The sequence below is a fragment of the Anopheles arabiensis genome, chromosome 2 (genome assembly GCF_016920715.1).
Source record: "Anopheles arabiensis isolate DONGOLA chromosome 2, AaraD3, whole genome shotgun sequence".
NCBI classification, from domain to species: Eukaryota; Metazoa; Arthropoda; class Insecta; order Diptera; family Culicidae; genus Anopheles; species Anopheles arabiensis.
In genome coordinates this window covers 41,788,523-41,810,016 of record NC_053517.1, presented here as the reverse complement: position 1 = coordinate 41,810,016, position 21,494 = coordinate 41,788,523, and the positions used below count along the sequence as shown (strand labels likewise).

Sequence of the window (21,494 nt, the reverse complement as noted above, 5' to 3'; positions counted from 1 at the left end):
GTGAGGCGTTTTGAATGAATTCCGATCCCTCCAGGAAATGGTATCCTTCGGGACCGCGCGAACGAGAAGCAACGAAAAGGGACAGGGACGATAGCCCTCGAAAACGATCCTCGAGGGCGTTCCCATGGATTTTTGGGGCAGCACCGTCTGCCACTCTGTAGTTTCGTTGCGAGAATTGCAACCATTAAAACGGCTACCCTGCGTCAGGCGCAGTACTTTCGATTCATGCTGAAGATGGATGATGATGAATCATGGGAAGCAAATTGTAGGTTCTGCTATACTTTGCGTCTGATCATTAGAAACATTCATCTTTTCGTTTTGGGAATGTTAGCTGGAGGATTTGCTGTTTTAAAGGCATAAGTAATGAAAACGCAAATGAAACTGTTGGCATTTGCGTGATACAACCCCAAAAACAAGTGCAATTTTTCTAGCAACCTTGCGTAAAGAACGTTAAAAACAGACGTAGTGCTTGATCAACTTTCCGCTCATAGCTCATGGCGGGAGCAAAAAAATAACAAATCAAAGTAGGTTTATTGCTTCATCGTCCGTGCCTTGCTGCATGAAAATGAAGCAACCCGTTCGAAATTCTAAAGCTTGTCACCATAGAGACAATGGTCCGCCGTAGGATGAGGGTCTAATTAATCTACCTTTCGCTAACCACTGGGAACTTGGTCAACCGTCTTGGGGTCGCGGAATGCCAGGGTTTGGAAATTGAAAAATGGCAAACGTTTTATTTTTCGTGTCGAGGGATTGGCCACCAAACGTCGATTTCTGGGAAGAACAAGTCGCTATATTCGCAACAACGTTGACCCAAATCCAAATTCTTGCCGTTGTTCTTAATGTTTTCTTGTTCCTTTCTTTCTCTATTCTAGCTGGAAGAGCTGAAATCGAAGGATCGCAGCATAGCGCAGCTCAAGAAGGAGCTTCAGGCTGCGCTCGCTGCCCAGGCAGGAGCCGGTGGTGGTTGTCGCAAGGAGAGAAAGGCTGCTAAAAATTCCGCTCAGCAATCGCACGAGGTGAGTGACTTGTGGTGACCGTTTGTCGCTGATGTCCAAATGTTTCTTTCAATCGGTGATTTTGTTTTATTTTGGAGACGAAACAAAACAAAACGCGCCGTTTGTTTAATGTTAAACCGTTCTGGGAGCAAACGCGCTAGCGACATGCAGATCACGAAAAGTTAGTTAAAAGCGTTGTGCGCATGTGTCCGCGGCTGCGCATCTTTCGCCGCCCGGGACGCATCGGTGGGGCTGATGTCGTTGTCACGATTTCATCCAAACGGTAAATCATTTCCCCGGTGCCGGTAGTTGACAGCGAGATGGGATGCATTCGATCAGCAGCACGATCTTGTGTGTTCCTCCTACATGCGCACACATGCGCAGCCTAGCCGACGTGCAGTGGGACAACTTGTGTCCGGGACATTCCGGAACCGCGCACATACGCAGCCCAGATCACATTAGAGCGTGTAACGGTGTGTCGGGGGGGAATGGTCATCGTGCGGCGATCATACATCTGATGCAGGAAGTGGTGCCGCACGTGAAAGATGATGACTTTATACGAGCATTAAAGGGAAGCATTTTCCCAGGCAGTCTGTGATTGCTGAATTAAAATCGTACTCAACGGGAGGGAAGGACAGGTATGTCACAGTTTTGTAACAAAGCACCGGGTACTTGACCGCAATAGGGTCTAGGTGTAGATGGGGAATAGACATGGCACACAGGGAGAAGGAAATACGTACTAATGTAGAAAAGAAAACATGTTGATTGAGACTGAATGTTGTTATTCTCGAGCATGAGACATAAGTGAGCAACCGCAATAATTAACGTCACATATGTGGATTTGGTTGCAATTTTTGAGTCTTAGAATATATACAGCGTTGTTTTCTGCTTGCAATAGCATAAAATATCATACAATAATATGCTTCTCCATAAACCTGTTGATGTACATATCTTGAACAAAAAACGGACGACATTGGGAGTACTTGCAGTTTAAACAGACTAGGAATTTGTATAGTTCATGTTAAATTTGATTTGCAAGATTTAACGCAATGCTCGCATTTTACCGTTGTAAAGGATTATGCCAGGAGGCAATTTCATTTTTGTTTTTAGGTAATGGTATTAGGCCTCAGTCTTTTGTTAAAATGACGCTAAATAGGGTGCCTACTGGTAGTAGTGTACAGCTCTTCTTACCTATTCCAGTAGGGGGCATCCACAAAAAGTTTTAGGAAATGATTTAACCCCACTTGAACCCTTTCTATTTTTTTGTTTATGTTTATTTGTCAATCGATGAACTGTAATGCCCTCTCGAACCATTCTAGCAATGTTTTACAATGAATGTTTTACAATGGATTACAATAACATAGAACATAAAAATGTGCACTATGGAACAGAATTTAACACAGAAACACGATCATTAAACTCATCCTCGGCTCAAAAGTATCGCTGATGTGCATTGAAAGCACGGCACATGAGTAGGAACGGGTCAGAGGAGCCAAATTGCGTTCTACGGTCGTCGAGGGCCAACATTACCCGAGTCCGGAGCCTGACAGAAACGTACAGGTTGAGGGCAGCCAGTTCTATATATGAAACGTCAATACGGACGGAGAGTCAATACGGCCGTCGAGAAGTCCCGTGATGAACGACACCCTGGCTTTTCGTATTCGCTCACTTAGGGTAGGTAACCCGAGTAGCAAACACCTAGTCCGATAATCGAACCTTTGGTTTCATGAGCAAAGTGCACATTCTTTCTTATTTGTTTATAGATTGCGATCTTATTTTTCTGCAATCAAGAAATAGTTGTTCCTCCCACAAATAGCGACGACTAGTCGGTTTTAGTAGCATATACCTTAGACGGTGTGGAACAATCAATGTTTGGGTCTTGATGTTATTAATGCGGATTTTTTACTCAGTAACATTGCATCAGCAAAGTTTACGACCGAAAGAATCAAATTCTACAATAATGTTCGTTGAGTTTCACGTGAATAGTTAAATTGTTAAACCAAAAGCAAAAAAGTGTGAAAGTTCTATGAAATATATGAACTGTTAAGAGCCGTCATCTCGATACCAAAGAGCCGCATGCGGCTCGCGAGCCGCGCTTTGCCAGTCGCTGTCATAGGATGTTCTGCTGGTGAGCAGATTAGGAGTTTTACTGCGATTCAAGCAGATGAGGAACGATGGATGTTATCATAAATGCTTTGCAGAATAATTTATATTGTTAAGTAATCGAAGGTAAACTCAACGTCGGCACATCAGTTCATAATTTGATTAGTGGAAGATATAAAATTAGTAAAAAAATATTGAAAATGTATAGCATTGGATAGGGATTTAAAATGAATCTAACACACAAATTATAATAAGAATGAACACAAATGCAAACCATTTTCTGTTTAATGCGTTTTTGTTCCCCAGCTAATACGGCTGTCATGCTTGTTTTATCATACGCTTGTTGTCTATTTGATGTCCAATCACAGCACTAATAAGTCCTGCTCACTGTGTGGGCCTGTCGCTTTCCTTTTAATACTGACATTTACTTTACATCCTCCCATATGCTACAAATTAGTTACAGCATGAGAAATGCCAGCCAGCATTTCCCACCGCAAACCCTCTCGTAATGGTGCGATCGATCGCTTCCAAAGCGTTGTACACCGGCGCCCGGTCGCCAATCATTTCAAAGTGAGATACCCTTCATTTACCGATTGGTCACACGTTGTGTCGCTCTAATTGAGTGGTTTTCGTAGTGGTGAAGTTGGTCCATGCGCCGTCCCATCACGGTGCCCGATGCAACTTCCTTCCGGTGAGCTGAGGGCCCTTTACTACAGGGTCTTCCGCAGTAAGCTGCGCAGCGGTCTCGTGCCGATACCGGGACCGTCAATCGAAGAAGATTTTGTTTAATCTCCGGTGAAATATGATACGGTAATGAAACAGTTGAGTCGTGCTTTAGTTTCACAATCTTTTTTTTTAGGCTCGTTCTCGGGTCTGTTGGGTGTTTTGGGTGTGAAAAACCGCTCGATAAAGGTACAGTTTTGGACAGGCCGGGCGATTGGTGTGTCGATCTTTCGCAACACTTTCCTGCAGGGTCTCCGCCCGGAGACACTTCGATACGGGCGATGAGTGAGCGGAAGTGCTCGTTGAGCGCGCAAAGTACCTGGTCGAATGCGATGAAGTGCTTCCACCTTGCGTAGGGCTCCGGTGGAAAGTGAAACCTCCGCAGGGTGGTCGTTCTCTCTCTCGCGGTCGTTCCCGGGGCACTGATGATAATTTCTTGGGATACACTTTTTTTCTGCCGCCTTCCCACTTTTTTCGGTGCAGGGCTGAACAATTTCACTTTCGTTTGCTTTGCCTTTTAACGACCGACGACGGTTTTTATGTGTTGACGCGTCCTGAGGCCCTGCTTATGACATTGCGTGCGCTTGTGTGTGTGTGTGTGTGTGCGTGCTAGTGTGTTGTGCCCTTTTTACTCACAACAGTGTCTAAGTATTAGCGCAAACAATGTCGTACATGGGTGTTGTTCCCCGGCACAATATTGATGCATGGTGGAATTTAAGGGTTCATCTGTCGATAAGCATCCCGCTGGCAGGGTAACATCACTTTCACTAGTTAGCTCAACGGGGGTAATGCTGCTCCCAAAATGACACAGGTCAATTTGGGGTGGGACAAAACGCTCAACCACATAAACATCGCTAAACCTGGACCTTTAAAATCGACAAATACAACTCCACTCCAAAATCTAGTGAACGGAGCGGTCTTATCGTCATGTGCTTCATTAGTTCCGCCGCCTTGGCAAAGATGTGTTTGCGGTTGCGTTTTATTCACGCCGGGTTAATTTCCTCTCTCCCTCAATCGGTTGACTGATGCGTTTGGTCTTTGACATTAATACGAAACGATTGTCATTTGCGTAGCGCTACCAGCCCCATCTGTTCCCAGCTGATCTCGTACTTGAGAGTCTCGTGCAAACAGAAGCCCTGAGGATGAGAGCGGGAGCAATTATCTTTCGCTGGCAACCTTCCACAGCGCGGTGGACACGACGGGCTGCTTAATTTGTCACCTCAATCCTGCCGGGTTTGAAGATGTTTTCATTTGGTAAAACAATGCGAACGGGTGATCGTGCCTTTGTCTACCAAAAACCTGTCCCATCCGGGTGTCGGTGTGAAAGTAGTAAAATTTGAATAGCTTAAACGTCCGAATGATTTTTTTTTTTTATGTTTTGTTTTCTATGTATGTGTGTGCTGTGTTTGTTTGCATGACTTTTACCTCATTTGTTGGCATCGTGCGAATCGGGTACGGTCAGCCGATCGATGCTGCCATCAATCTGGCCCATCATTAATGGGTGACATCGGTAGTAATGAGGTATGCAAATGAGATAGGCATTTACATTTATCGCAAACACGCATCTTATTCGTTGTTGGAATGCTATAGTGTGTTGTTTGAGCATGTTTAAAACTTTTTAGAAGCTCAATATCTCAGAAGTTGAATTTACAATTTAATTATTTTTTTTATGTTGTGAAATTTCATACACATTCGGAAAACATAATGAAGTATGAAATAATCCATTATTTCGATGCTCAAAAATCTTGAACGTTTAATCCCCTGTTGGCACTTATATTGAAAGAGTTGCATTTCAAATTTTTGCATAAATAGCAATAGGGAAACGCAGATACTTGTCTTGCCGTTAAACGGATTTCAATACATCACCGGATTGTCGCAAAACAGATGGGTTGCCGGATCAGCCACAGAGAGTTCAGCGACCCAAACGAAATCGAAATCGGAATTCGAAATGATATAATTTATCAGTCACATTGAAGCGACTGTCCCTTCGCATATGCCATTCGCATTGCAAAACCACACTCGATACTGCATTCGGTTGGGAAGATTTCTACTATTTTCTTTATTCGTGGTTCGTGACCAGCAAACGATTACGATATGGTGGGCATTTGTGCGCATTTCTCCCAGCAGCAAAAGCAACGGGACAGGGTCGTTGGGTTGTTGATTGCGCTCGAGCAGTGGTCTTCTTTCTGTCTGCTGATCCAGCCGGTGACAGTCCGGTGCATTCCGACCGGTCGCGCGTTGAATGTTGAAACAGTGATCTTTCTCCTGAACGTTTCATCATCAACTCATGTCGGTAGTACCGGTAGGGCACGTCTACTGGAATTGGAAGATGTCGGTGTCGTCGGTGCATCCCGGCCCGGCTAAGGGTGGTTGAGTAACGTTCTGGAAGTATGAACGCTCACCGTCGAACAATCGTACCCGGCTTGCCATCGTACACAGCGACATGCGTTCACACTGTCAGGCTGAGAAAGAGATCACATTCTTCACCGTTTGATTGAAAGACAAAAGATCATGTCATAAAAAAACACATTCAGTGTGTATTGTACCAAGAGGGAAAAGTGTATCGAAAAAAAGGCAATGCTTCCAGCTTTTTGTTCCACCCGCTTGCCGGCGGTGGATTATGCCATCGCAGCTTCCATCGCACCGCTGAAACGGTTTGCAATGCACGGGCGCATGTTGCACATGTGGGAAGGAAGTGTTGTCGTACGCGTGCCACTACTGCGTCATACCGCAAACGCAAACGGGTCCAAGTTTGGCCCCGCGATGCTAGGACAGCGGTACGGAATGGTTGTGGGCTAATTTGCATCGATCTCGATGAAAATTAAATGCAGCCGGTACGGGCCACCCTCAGCATCATAATGCTGCCCTTTTTCGGACCGGTTCAAACACTTCAATCCGACTGTGTGGATTATGTCTGTGTGTGTGTGTACCTATCAGCCGGCAGGGTAACCGGTAATCTGACGGCAAATGTGTACGCTTGGGAACGGTTTATTGCAGAGCCGAGGTGTACGTACGCGTGGCGTAATCACGACCCGGTGGGATCGTAATCGTGAACCAATAGAATCGGAGTGATGTGATCGCAAAGCAAAGAGTCACCCGATGGGCCGAGATGAACCGCGTAACCTGCGTACTGCCGTGGTGCGAGCGCCGCGCTCCGAAGCTGCCAGCACGTCAAAGGGCTCGTGCTGCTTGAGCGACGCATTTGAACGCATCTTTCAGCGTTCAGCTCCCACAATTCTCGATGCGAAAGCAATTCTCATGGCACTGGTGAGGTGAGGCATTCGGTTATGTACGTACAGGTGCGTACATATCGGACTTTCTTTTTTACGATGTGAGCAACCGTCACATAATGTTACTATCGAGCAGGGCTATTCTTCCATCGTCTCTGTTTTGTACGGTTTTGTAGGTCGCTCGTAATCTGTTAATGATGTGTTGTAAAATGATGTTCTTTGAAGATCGCAGGGTAATTGGAAAGGGTTGCAATTAATTTAAAATTAGATGGTTTTTAGTTGTTAATTGTTACACTCTCGTTGACAAAGCAAATAATTTGATTGAATAGAATAATCCTAACCATGAGCTAAGTTTGAATATTTAGCTTAATTCTAGCTTTGAAAGCATTTTACTTCAGTACTAGCCTTCTGACAAGTTCTTGAAAAATGTATGTTTAAATTATGTGCTACGTTGTTGAATTACGTTGAAAAATGGTATGATTTACTTTGAATATAGAGTGATTATTCTATGACACCATGATTATGATCAAAATTATGTAAAATAAGTTAGACAAAGTTAATGCTGTGTTTACATAAAAATGATTCATTCTTGTTATTTCAAAAGTTTTACCAGATATATATTGTTAGGAAGCATGTCTGAAATTTAATTAAAAAGCATCGATTCTCGCATGCATGGTCGAAACATATTCTTAGCTCTGTTTAGATATCTTTAGCTGTGTTTTGATAGGATCATGTCAGGTTCGTCGCTTGATTGCATCTCTCTTAGTTTCAAAGTATATGTCTTTGTTCGCATGTTGCATGTGTTCTGTGATTTAAGGTCCATCAAAACAGAAATGTCAACCACTATACAATCGATACCTTTATCCTACACTAGTGTAAAACTGCTGATAAAACATACTTGGTTTGATGGACTTGTGACACAGCAGAAAGTCCACGAAGAAAGCAAAGTTTAACGCACCCAGTTGCATGCGATTAGGGAGTATCCTTTTCCCCAAACCAGCTTTCCATGCACGGCTAATGGCTTATGTTTAGTTTGAAGCTAGGGATAAGATGGGGACCTAAGCAAACTAGCGCTACGGAAGGTGGTATCACATGAGGGTGATGTGCAATATTCGTACTTGCCCATTTGGTAGCTACAGTAATTAATTATTTTCTCATTAGCCTTCCCAACCCTTCTTGTCCCTGGCGCTGTTATAATCTCTACTTCTGTCTCTATCCCCTGATCTTCACAATTTTACACTATCAACGATTACGCCACTAAGCGTCCAGGATGGCAACGGAACCGAGGGGACCAACAGGCGCGTAGGATTTTTGCATCATTAACCGACGCGGATCGGTTGCCGTTCGCTAACGCTGCTCATGTAGTGCCCGGTTTGGACCATTCGATCGAAAGGCACACATGATCGGCGCACACGAAACCGAATCAATCTGCTGCATTTGATTTACGCGCGTGAGCCTGGGCACTGTCGGTGGCTGCTAGCGTACCGACACCACTTTTCTACGGTACGGTCGCCGCAGGCTTAATCATCGTGCCCGAAAAGGGAATGCATGAGCGGGTGCATAAACACCCGCTATTATTAATCGGTTGCATACGCAAGTAATTATGCTGCTCACAACCCGTTCGCGATGGTGATGGCGCTTAGTCTGTGACGCGTGTACGTAGGGGCAAAGAGGTACTGGAGAGAGGCGCTCTATGTGAAGGGCTTTAATTTGTCTAGTGTTGCTGTTTGGTGATGTATTAGAATTTTGCATATCATACGCTGTGAGGTGAAATGGTAATGGGAGCTGAAAATCGATTCAGAAAGAATTTCGTTACATTAAAGTGCGTAAAACGCGACCGATATAATTAGCACGAGAGCAATAAAGTGCATATTGCGTTATTAACGCAAAAAACAGAGCATGGAACATGGAACAAAATAGCAAAAAAAAAAAAATCTTTTCACATATATCTCATAGATACAATGCACTTGTTCAGGTTTGACGTGATAAAACATCGTATGTTAAACAAGCTTCACCTGTAATTGCATTCCGACAAGTTGCAGGGAGCATTTATTCACCTCACAACACTGCTCGAGAGCACTTAATATTTGCACCCACAGGAAACGGTTACAGTTGTTCATCGGTACTGGCGAAAGCACTGGTTAAGCGGTAAAGTTTCTCACGCAAGAACGAAAGCATGCAAGAATGTTAGCCCCCCTACATCTACGGGCATGGCTTTGTATAATTGCAATCCCACTTTGTATTCTTGGCCAACCTGCGGACAACAGCATACTGATCGCATACATATGAACCGCCGGCTTTCCGAGCAAAAATGTTCTTTGCGCTCTTCCCAAAGCAGCATTACTGTGCGTTTTGCTGCCAATTGGCAGGCGCTTAAATTTTTCTACTCAAGTTTTGATACTCTGTTGCAAGAGGAATTTACCCCACTAAAGATTTGAGTTTTTTTACAACGGTTGTGGGTCAGTTTGCTAAGTCAAAGTTTTTCGTAATTAATTGTTTATTTCGTCTCTGCCGTGGAACGTACGTCAGTTTCGGTGATAATTCTGCAAACGACACGATCAAACATAAAGCGAGTGAGAGAGCAAGCGAGCGGTCGGATGGTGCAGCCTCTCTGCAACATAAAACCTGAGCATTTTTTTCTCTCACATTATTTTTTTTCTCCGCAAGCGGCCCGATCGTACTGCTGGGGTGGCGCGTGGTCTCTCCGACCGAGCGATGCTCATGCAACGCGACGCAAAGGGTTAGTTTGAATCGGTTCGTGATCGCGTGTGGACGTGAGAGCTCTCGACGGTGTACCGACGATTTGTGCGTTGAGTTGTTTAAAAACTACATGCCCATTCAAGTGCAGCAAAGTGCAACGAAGTACGGCATTTAAAAAAGGCAATGTAACCCGCTACCTAGCGAGCATTTATGTGAAGTGAAAACTGAGGTGAAATATTTATAGAAAAAAAAACAAGGTCTAAAACCCTTGCGACGCTAGCAAGAAAGCTCAGTAATGGTAATAAATTGGATTGGTTGAAATTAAATGTGGATAAATTCGAAGACCCAAAATTGATCACACCATCCTAACGGAAGCAATGCTGAGAGCTGTAGGCGAAGACACATCAATAATGCATGGATAGTTAGTGAAGCTTGACAGACGCAGAGGCAGTGTTTTTGTGTGGCTAGTGAAATGTTGGCTAAAAAAGATTTGTGTTTTCCACCCGATTGTTAAAAAATACCTTAAATACCGTTATTTCCCCTTTGGAAAGTGTGTGCAATTGTATCGAAAAGGGGAAAAGTCATAAAATTAAACATAACCAGTAATTGAGGAAAGCAACGAATGCGCCCGTTGGAAGACCAGGTGCATTCTTCTTCGTGCAAGGTGTCATTAGCTGTCTGATCTTGTGTTTTTTTTCTTCCTAAAGTGCATGTGTGTCTGTGAATGTGCGTACTGTTTGCTACAGACTCCCGCTGAAGGGCGTCTGGGCGTCCGTTTGGGGAGGGTTAAGGGTTAACACCTCCTTTCCCAGCACTAATCATCTAAGGGGCATGCAAAACAGCTCCCATTCTTTGGCAACTTTGTGAAAACGGCTAGCAAAGCAAACGCAAAAAGTGGTAGCAAAAACAGCCCCTACAGTGTGAATGAAAACAAAACAACCGAGTGCGCGGTGGCCCTTGCAGCAAGCAAAAAAAAAAACAAGCAAGCGAAACAGGGCCGGCAAAACGGTCCGGGCCCTAGGGTCGTGCCTCGCCCATTAGGAGGTGTACGCGTCTAATTAATTGGATTAATGATCAATTCGTGGTCCGTGGCGGGCAGGTGAATCCCGCAAGCGTGAAGTGGAGAGCTCCTGCGTGACAGCATGCAGCACCGTTCGCCTGGCCGTTGAGCAGGGGAAAAAAACGCCAACCAGCTATCAGCAGCCGTGTTGCTGCAGTGAGCAAAGAAAACTAATATCAACTATAAAAAATAAAGGAAAACAAGCATCCCCCGTGCGGATAGGAAACAAAGTTAAAACGGCACGAAAAACAGCATTTCCCGCCGTGTAGAAAAGGTAATCGTTTACATTGTGTCTGTGGCTGTTTGAGTGTGGGAGTGTGGATATGTTTTAAATGCGGGGGGGGGGGGGGAGTGGTGAGATGTATGCAAAGGAGGAAGTGTAAAAACACAAACAAACACCCACGTGTAAATGCAAAAAAAGCCAAAGCGTATAATGTTACATTTGCAAGGGGGTGAGGGTGCACTCGTGTTGTTGTTTGCTTCGCCTTCCGAGGATGTGAAGGAAGAGCGTTTCAAGTTCATATTGGAAATAATATTCCATTTAAAAAGCTACGGTGCTCTTTTCCGCTTTTTGTTAGACTTTCGGTCAAACTGTTAGACTGTGAGTGCGAGTGAGATGCTTTATAAAAAATATTATTAAAAACGAAAGGAAAGAAGTTACTAGTGACGGGAAGCTAAAACCAGTAAAAGGAATTGATTTACCGTCCGGCTGTACAGGTGGTTGTGCGAGATGCACATTTCTCCTGGACGCATCACTGCACAGACACATCCCATAGTGCACGCAGTCTGCCGGCTTAGACACACGTCGCCACGAGACGATAGGGGGAGACGGGGTGGGAAGAAACGCTTGGCAATAATGCTGCGCCACCATATAGACACACACACAAAGAGTGAGACCCCACACATGCGATCGATGACCATGGCGTTTCGTTGGCGGCTAGTTGAATTGCTTTTGCTTTCCAAGCTTCCAACTGCACCAAACAGACAGGCCACTTTCAAAGTCACGCTGGCTGTGTTTGGTGTGCGGTTGCTGATTTCTGTCTGGTTTGTACGTGCTGTGGTCGAGTCGGCTTTTGGAGGCTCGCTTTGGGCTTTCGGAAGACATGCGCAAGGCGAAGTACATTTCCGACAAGGTTTATGGAAGTGCTGATGGGGGTAAGACGCACTGTTTTTGGGTGTTTTTCCCCCGGACAAAGTCACGATGCTCTTGCGATTCTCTGTGCACGTTAAGTAAAGGTATCGAATGTTGAAAAGAACGTAATAGATTGATGTAATGGTTTTTCTTCAATATTAAATGATTATCGTTTGCTTTATTTGAGCTATTTTGACAATAGATCAAATTAACCAATGTCGGATTATTCATGATACAGTTGATATTGCTGAAATATATTTGATGGAATTGAAAACATTTTAAATTTTTCGGATAAATACTATAAAAAAGTAGCTATACACATCTCAATATTATGCAATTCTAATTGTATGTAAATCCACCACGAGTACGTTAATAACCCTTCCGTAATCTTAACGATGAGCTATGAGGCATACTATCTTTCAACCTGATAGTATGCTTTTCATCATTTGATCGCTCATCCTCAACTCCTCCTCTTGCAGCACTTTTCAACTTTTCTCTGCTACTTTCATTAAAGCGGCTATTTCCTCTTCTTCATTGTGTCATGCAAGTGTTTTATAGATAGACGTTACGTGTTACACCGTGGGTGCGGTCAGTGTTGGGTAAGAAACCGATGCCGATATCCTCCGTTGGTCAATATAATGGGTACGGCACATCGCACATCCTAACTACGTCCGCGTACAGCCCCGACTTCCGCCCCGATAGGCCTCACTAGTCCGACACTAGCCTGCCACTGCGCCTCCTTTACGTTGGCCACTAATGGCCAACCGGTAGCACACCAGTCGAACCAGCCGTACCCGGGTGGATCCCCTCCGCACCCAGCACGGCACACGAGCCACGAGTTTTGGGGACTGGTTTTCCACCTTACAGCATACCGTTCCGCAGCAAATACGGTGGGGGCGGTCGGTGGAGCTGAATTCTTTCGACCGTGTCAAAAATATGTATTCGCAAATCGCATCGATCGGCCCGGGCAAAACCTGCCGCCTGGCCCTGGTGGAGAAAGTTTCTCGTTTCCCATTTGGCAAAAGCTGGCCATCCACCCGCCTCCGCCCAACCGCTCCCAGCGCATAGCAACTGAGTCCTTCCCTTTCGCTCTTTTGGGCTGGCGGCTGGTGTTTTTAATTCACCGCGACAAGGATGAGGAAGAAAGGCAACTGAGCAAAACAAAAACTACTGCCTCCGCTCCCTCTAGCCCCCGCTCCTGCACCGGGTTTACCGATCGCCCTCGAAAGTGGACCTACCCGCCAAAACCCCACCGACCGTTCGCACTGCTGTATTGCTTCCTCTTATGGACATAGACATTAGTTGCAGCCACTAGCATGCGAAACACGGACGGATCGCGGTTCGGTTTCGCAAGCAAAGCAAAACAAATAGCAAGTGAAACAAACGGACCAACGCAAAAAAAAACAAGGAAAGGAAGACAACATTAAACTTGCGCACACTTATATTACTTAGTCGAAAATGGTGTGTGCGCACACACCGACCTGCGGGGTGCGCAAATACAACAAAAAGGGTCGGAAGGTTTCGAGCGAGCGGGGAGGGATAGCGAGGCCCTGGGGCGGCACAAGATCGAAACAATAAAAACGTGCAAAAACGAATGAACTTCACTTTTCAGCAGCAGCAGCAGCAGCACCAACGACAGAAAGGATCTCATACATTTTAATTGACTTTTGCCTTGTACGGCCATTATGGCTGCCATCGCGGAGAGATTTTTTGTTTGGTGTGATGTTTTGTGATGCTCAGCGCATCAGCGAAGGCATCAGCTTATCAGCAACGGCAACAAAGAGCGTCAGCATTTCTTTTGGAGCTCAGGAAATTATTTTATTAGCAGTTGGCATCACTTAGCGTACAGAAAGACTTGAGTGCGACAGCAAGCGACGAACCAGAGTTTGGCAGTTTTTACTTGCAAAGTTTTGTTTGCTTATTGTTGTTTTATTATTATTTTTTGTTGACAAACTTTTAAAAAGATAACACACAAAGAAAACTTAAAATCTCTCGTAAATATTACATCCATGCAGGAAGAGAAACGATGCGAAAGTGAAAATCCATAAAGCAATCAGCATCGGAAATCAATTCAACCCCAAGTGCACCTAGAACTATTATTAGATCCACAGGGTCAAGGGATTAAAGGTAGCCAGCAGCCTCCGATGGTTTGCTGTATACCCCCACAGACACACACACATATACACACATACATTTTGACCGATCTCACTCGGGACAGCGCCGCAGGCAGGTGGGGGGAAACCATAAATCATTAACCCTGAAATTTCACCGCGCGGCTGTTGAATCTGAACAGGTTAACATGGATGATGATCATGATGACGATGGTGCTTCGGAGCTGTTGCGCGCTGCTGTTGCTGTTGATGTTGATTTACTCTTCGCTCACGACCTGTACTGTTCACGGTACTGTTGAACGTGTACGGGGAGAGGCATCGTTTGCTTGCCTTTTCTCAACAAAATAATTCCTTCCTTCGGCGTGTTGAATTCAATGCTGCCCCTTGATCGCACGGCTGCGGCTGTAGCGGCGATGCAGAATTGCACCGACCAGCCAGAACCGGTTTTCCAACCGTGCCGTGGTCGGGTTGCGGTGGCCACTTTTGGTCAAACCGAATCGAAAGCGAAAATTTTCCAAAAGGCCCATACAGTCACCGCGCGCGCGGGAAGCCACGGGTGCGGGTTTTTGGTGATCGTTCAACGTTCAACATCAATCACGGTGGACTCGGCGCAGCACCGGGTAGGCTGTAGAAAAACGTGCACCTACGAATCGGTGCGCACTCCTGCGTATGTTGCCAGTCCCCACCACCAAGTGGTGGGCTGGGTGCAAGTGCACTTGAATCGTGTGAGCACGTGAAGCATGTGGTGTTGTTGTTAAAGTGCACACACCGATGTTGGCATTACCTGTTGCGTTACAGTTGAGGGGCAAGAGCGAAGATGCGAGGAGAAAGGCGGGAAAGGCGTTTGTATGGTTGCGAATTCAACGCCGGCTTATGCGGATCGCTTCGCTGCTTTGTTGAGCAAAATTGACCAACGTGAGTGTGGCGAAGCGGCGAGTTTGTGCCTTCGGTTGAACTTGCGGTTGGTAAGCTTGTGCGCTACGCATGCGAGTGATGTCGGTTTGGAGTTGGTAGGTGTACGTTGTTGATTGCCTCCACCTTAGCCTTAGCCTGTTTGGCCGTAGCTGGACACTGTAGATATCGGGTCTGTGAGATGGAATCGTAAATACGACAGATCATCAGTACCAATTTTGTTGGTTTATATTGCCTCGCAGCATATGATGATTTCGCTTATGTTTTGAACTGTCTCCACTATGCGATCTTGGAACATGCTAGAAGTTTGATAAATTTTCACAAATTAGCAGGTATTAGGCAAAATAAAACTCATCTCATGTTATTGGACAGCTTCGCTTTTCTTTGGCAATTCTTAACGCAATCAATTGCCAAAGAGGTAGTGCCCTCATTAGTACGAGCATAGCATTTCTGTTTTTCTTTATTTTTCTCCTAACACACGGAAGTACGTAATTCTTAGTTTCAGATCGTTTTCCTATTTTATGTGCATGCGTACTTCAAGGGCGTCCTCCCTTTGAACGGTCAAACGCAAACTCGATCCATCGGAAATGATCAAATCAAACGAAATGACTCGAAAATGGATGAAACGAAATCACTGGTTTCGTGCATAGGGGATCTGTTGCTCGCTTGGACGAATTTACAGCAAAATTTAGCAGACTCACAGTACATCTACCACATCTGTCAGCTTTGAGACGGTGCCGTCCCATAGAAAGAGAGGAAACTGTCTGTAGAACTTGCCCGTTAAGGTAAAACTTCGAAATTTCCTTGGTAGCGATGGTGGCGTACCTAATCATTAGATCGTGCCGGCGTGTTCGATCTAGCCATCACTTTCCTGGCCGTGGGGGCTTGTCTTCTTTGGAGGGACGGAAAACCGTGCTGGTGAAAAGGGGAGGCATTGGTTCTAGCGATTTGGTTCATTAAATTTGCTAATGAATTTCGGGACTCGTGGTGGGCGGATCGAAAGCCTGACCCGTGCGCATCAATGAAATAACGAAAAGGGTCAGTGGCACTCGAGCAATGGAGTTGTTTTTTTAAGCTATAGCAATATATATATATTTCAAGTTCTATGTTTTTTCTCATTATCCTACAAGTTGTCTCAATTATGGGGCGGGAATTTGGGAAACTCCATTATTCGTTTTTTTACATGAATATAGTTTTAAACTGTTGACTCCATTTCAGTTATCCGCACATTTCTAACCTAATTGTTTTTTTTATTTCTCTCGTTTTAGGTATGTGTTGGTGATACTTTTCATCTCGCCGTTGCGCACAGTGAGTAGCACAAGTTCACTTTTGCCCGGTATATTGATGCCAAACGTCCCATTTCATAATCTATGCGACTGGTTAAATAACCTCCAATAAAAGCGCAGCGCCGCACATTGTCCCCATTCTCACCGCGGTAAGGCGGGTAACGTTTTAAAATCGCATCACAATATTTTTGGTGCAACACGTTTTCTTAATTGGAAAAACGTCTTCATTTCTCAATTTGCCGGCGTGTTTTCTGGCCCCTTCTTCTGTCCGAATTCGCAAATGAAACGACACCTAATGAAGATGGCAGGTTTGCTCTGGGAAGCTATCAAACATGTGGTAGCTGTTTATAAGCAGTCAGTCAACAACACGCAACAGGTGGGAAATGAGCCGCTGTTGGTATTATTAGTTACGCTTACGTTTTGTGGCCGTTCGATTTTGGCTGATTACTATCGCAGAAGTATTTCAAAATTATTAGTATAGGAAGTTTGAGTTTACCGTACGAATCAAAACCTCTCGTTGCGGTAAATGCTACGTACTTGAGCATACATGACATCACTTACCTACCAGCACAACACCGCCGCCGAGCCAGATGAATCATGCTCGTGTAATGCTTTGCACATTCCATTCACGCCACCCGATCCAGGGCCCGTCAGCGTCCGCTGGGGCATTGTTTGTCTGTCATCCGCACTTTGGTTTCGGCAGAGAGTAATTGCTGGCAGTTTGTTTCGTGTGCTGGGACACACAAGGATCCTGCTACCCAGTCGCCCGGTGCACCAAGCCCTCGAAAGCCCATTGTCGGTTGTCTTCGTCGTCTTACAAAATTAATGTCAAAAAGGTGCCCATTGTCGCTGGCTGCTGGTGGACGTTCGCGCATGACTAACGGGAAACGGGCGCTATTTGAGCCGAAAGGAAGAAATGACAAAACCGACGGCTTCAGCGTGACCTATCTTGCACGGGGACAAATTGAGCATCATTCACACCAAACTGCTTTTTTCGTTGCCACATTACAGCTAGATCTAGGCGTGAAAATCTAGGACCGTGACTGGTAGATTATGTTCTAATGTCCGGGCAATTAGTTTTCCAACGACATCCGTTCAGCACGACGGAAAGCAATTTGTTTGGATTTGGTTGGTGTGAAAGGTGCAAAAAAGCGAAGAAAAAGAATGGTGTCAGAAACAAAGAGTGTCTAAAGTGTTTTATTCTAAGCAATTTCAATTGCTATCACCCAAAAGGCCATTCCGTTTTTTTATGCACAACTACTTCAACCCTGCAATCCGCTAGGTTAGATAATGAGCTTTTGCGTGAACCAAGATCATTCCAAAGCTATTTTCTTTGGCCACCGTAACAAAGCACTCGTTCACAGGTTGCCGCTAAAACAACACAGCAACGATCTGCAAAATGTCACTTCCTCGTTCCTCTCACGCACCTGCGCTTCTGTCAGCCGGCTTGCGGTAGCTTGAAGCAATAGCAATAAAATCCAACTTTTGGCACTTAGTCACATGCGCTTCGATACACTCTGGTACGGGGGGGGGGAGGAAGGGTTTAACTGTTTCGTTTGATGTGTTGCTATCGGCTCACTGTGTCATTTAAACTTCACCAACCTTACGCGTTCGAAAGGGATGGTAGAGTGTGAAAACAACACCGAAATCAATTACTGAGAGGAGAGTTGATCAATACCAAGCAAAACAGTCTACAATTGGAAGAGAGTACGAAACGTTTTTCCCTGTTCGGTTTTTTTGGGTTTTCAGTCGTAGATAAAAACTTTACAGCGAGGTGAATTGATTAGTTCCGTCCGGTGGGGATGTTGGTATTCCAATTGGACTGAGGAAATGAACCGAATCTTGCCCGAGTGCTAGCTCTATCTAATCAGCTACGAGTGTTACGCGTGCGTTTGCGGCACTTGCAGCAAAGTGTGTGAAGTTAATGTGCGATCGATGGTGAACGTTATGACAAGCGTTGCAAAGGTAAACTCTCGTTCGTTTCGTTTCGGTTCGAAACACTCCAACCCTATCCAGGATTAAGCACGATATTTTCGTTCCACTTTCCTCTGCACTTGAGCCGTTTCCTTTCTCTATCGGTGGTGGGAGCATAAATGTTTCAGTTGTTTCGTCAGCCAATTCGATGGCTTCCAGCCACTGCCAGCTTCCAGAAAGCTTCCCTTCGGATTCCATCAGCCGCGCGCCTCATTCCCATGATTAGACGTACACATCCTGCCGGTGCGTACGTAATTCGATACGTTCAATTGTATCCGCCTATAGCGCTGTGGGAGCCGATCGATCGGCCTCGGCAGGCAAAACCGGTTGCAATCGACCTGGGATCGATCGGGTTCTGGCTGTGAGATTCTACGTTCTGTGCCGGTCTCATATTCTGGTCGACGCAAGCGAACCCCGCCCCAGACATGATATCCTTTGGACTGGCTGAATATGATACCACGGGAAGTTGTCCCGGGCAGGAAGTTGTAGCAGCATATATATATGTGCATACTGATGAGCACTGCAATGGTTGTGCTCCGCGGCAGCTGCAGCGAACTGCAGTCGGGAACAAAACACTTGAAGACCTATTGAAATGTGTGACCGGATATAAGCAGGGAAGAGTTAGGCGTGTTCTCGAGCGAAGCGGGATGCTGATGGGGAAAATAAGGTGTTAGACGCTCCTGAACGCACCCTCTGCATTCTGCCTTAACGAACGTCCGAAGAGCGGTATCGCTCTTAAGGCACCGTTGCGATGCAGATAATTAGCACACGTGGTAGGTTACGCCGTTTTTTCATCTTTCTTCTCTCAACCATTTTATAGGAGAAGTGAAACAAAACAGCAAAACAACGTAGCACCATTTCACCACGACGATGTCATAATTGATGACATCCTTCCGATCCGGGCATAGTCATTAGAGGCCGGACGTAACGCTTGCCGGGAGTGCCTGGACGCCGATGGAAGAGGAACAAGGGGAAACAATTCTGCCCCCTTCTGGTCGTCCCCCGTTAAACGATTGAACGTGGGGGTTGAACTGGGGACAGCTGCAGATGATGCTTCTTTGATCCTCGCCAGATCGTGTACGTGTGCTGTTTTCATGCGAATGTCCCCTTTATGCGGTCGATTGCTGGCGTTTTTTTTTGTTGCCGTTCGATTCCGATGCCAGAAAAGCATCAAGGTGGAGGAACAAAAAATTACACCACCATAATTGTGACGTTCGGCAGCGTCGAGCAGCTGCTTCTGTGTGCTTTTTTTGTCTGCCTTGTTCGAGGATAGACGTCTGTTTTTGCAGTGACACGAGTCTGTGACAGGTTAAACGATACAAAACAGTATTTCTTCAAGAGTGGTAGAATCTCACGTGCGTGGCACAAAATAAAGTTGATAAACCATTGAAATATTGCATAATGAATGGCAGGTTCGTAACAGTTGTTTTGCTGGATGTTATTGTAGTGTTTTTATTTAAACTTTTTTTTTAAATTAAACTTTAATGAAGTTTTATTTCTTAAACCTCTTAGTATACCTCACATTGCACTCCCAAAAAAGCCTTTCCGATGCGACCCATTGACTAGGCAGTGGGGATTGATAAACGAAACGTTTCAACACACCTGTCAGTTTCATTTTCATTCTTTTCACTTCCATAAACAAGAGACAGTGACGAGTGTTTTGCTTCTACCGTTTCTTCTTATTTCCTCTCACTGTTTGTGTCTGTGTTTATCTAGCAGAAGAAACTCTTTCTCAAAAGCAATTGCTTTTTAAGATTCCTCCATTGTACTCGTGGAGATGAAAACGCGAAGATCTATCCCTCGATCGCTCACCTCGTCTTTCGGATCCGTCCCGTGCGCGTTGCGTTGTGCACCGATGGCCAAGTAGGTGACAATATGCGAAAGTGACACCATGTCGGCTCGTACGAGGAAAACTCCTACCGTCAACTATAGTTGTGCCAGCTACCGTACCGCTCAAAGCGAACCCGTGTTCGTGACCGTGGCAACCACCGGAAGATGGTTGCTTGCCCTCAAAAATCTTGTGGTGCCCGGGAGCTGGGTGCCTGTGAGAGGGAAGGAACATGGTGCACTTGAATATGCCGCGTTTTTCCCATTTCCCTGTCGCCCTTGCTCGGGCGCGGGTCTGGGATGCTGTTTATTTATGCATTCCATTAGATGTTCATGGGTGTGTTTTTGTTTTTATCTTGCTTGCCGTTTTGTATTACTTTGGCTGTAAAGATCTTCCCCCGGGTAGTGCAGCAAGCATGTCGTACGGGCTTTGGAAGTCACTTGGCGATGGCGGCAGACGGAACTAGTAGGGTCACAAAACTTTCTTCTTCCCCTTTGAGCATCCCAGTTAGTTGGTTGTGGCTTGTCTACGAGAGTGAATGTCGTTTGCCAAGTGAATTCGGCACAAGGGTTTAATCTTTCTGTTGGTTGGTGGGGCTTGCTGTACGGCTGGAATGTTGGTGAACTTGACTCATCGTGATGGTGGTTTTTGGAGGATGGTAGCGTGCTACCATGCACCGTGGCATGTATGAACACACGGTGCAACTGGTGGTCAGCTGTGTATACATCGCGGGTGAATGCAGTTGGTTCATTGCCTGTTGTGTGGCTGTGCGTGGAGTGGAATGCACAGGAAATTAGAAAACGATCGTCGACTGTTTCGGGAGTATGTTTGATAGTGTTGTTGTACACACAGAACATCGAATGTATTAAAGATGTATTTAGAAAGTTGATACAATGTATGAATGCAAGTGCGAATGATAACTAGCCTCAAATGGTAATCGAGTGCTTGGATCGTTCAGATGTTATGGGAGATGCAAAGGATCAGAGATTCTTCGGTCTCACTTCATATTAGTAATTAATCATATTTACCAACAGTTTTTCTTGAAAAGAGCACTTATTTTTGTACAATTTGGCTCTATTAATTTTCTAACGATCTCTCTCAATTTATAACCTTGATCTCAAACGATAAGCTATAAAAGGCGCATCATTTAGGGAAACACAATTTATCGTCATCTCTTTAGAAGCGATAAAACGAGAACCCCATTTACTCTACTTAACGACCGAGAAGCTGTGCAGACGACACCATTAGCTAGTGCACATACAGACGCGCTGCGCGCCATCATCCATTCCATTAACTCAGCTGGAGGAAGTCAACAAAGGGAAGAAAGTGTGGCAAAAAGACTCCAGTACCATCCAGAGTTCCGAATCTTGAGGAAGTCTACCGAAACCGCTAATGCAATGCTCAGGTGTTTTTGAGGTGAAGTTGAAAAGACATCCTCTG

The 21,494-nt window shown here is 45.3% G+C and overlaps 1 protein-coding gene across 5 annotated transcripts in view; it reads left to right on the top strand.

Annotated features, from left to right (window-relative positions):
- The window catches only part of LOC120898362 (protein lava lamp), an 85,883-nt gene that overhangs the window by 12,753 nt on the left and 51,636 nt on the right, over window positions 1-21,494 (top strand). For 4 of the 5 annotated variants that reach the window (XR_005738650.1, XR_005738649.1, XR_005738651.1 and 1 more), the window contains exons 5-6: window positions 873-1,016; window positions 16,235-16,274. Coding sequence is in view for 1 of the 5 variants with exons in the window: in XM_040304127.1 (XP_040160061.1) it covers window positions 873-1,016; window positions 16,235-16,274 (184 nt within the window). In the remaining 4 variants the exon portion in view is untranslated. The remainder of the gene's footprint in view (window positions 1-872; window positions 1,017-16,234; window positions 16,275-21,494) is intronic. The other variant, XR_005738652.1, reaches the window with a different exon arrangement.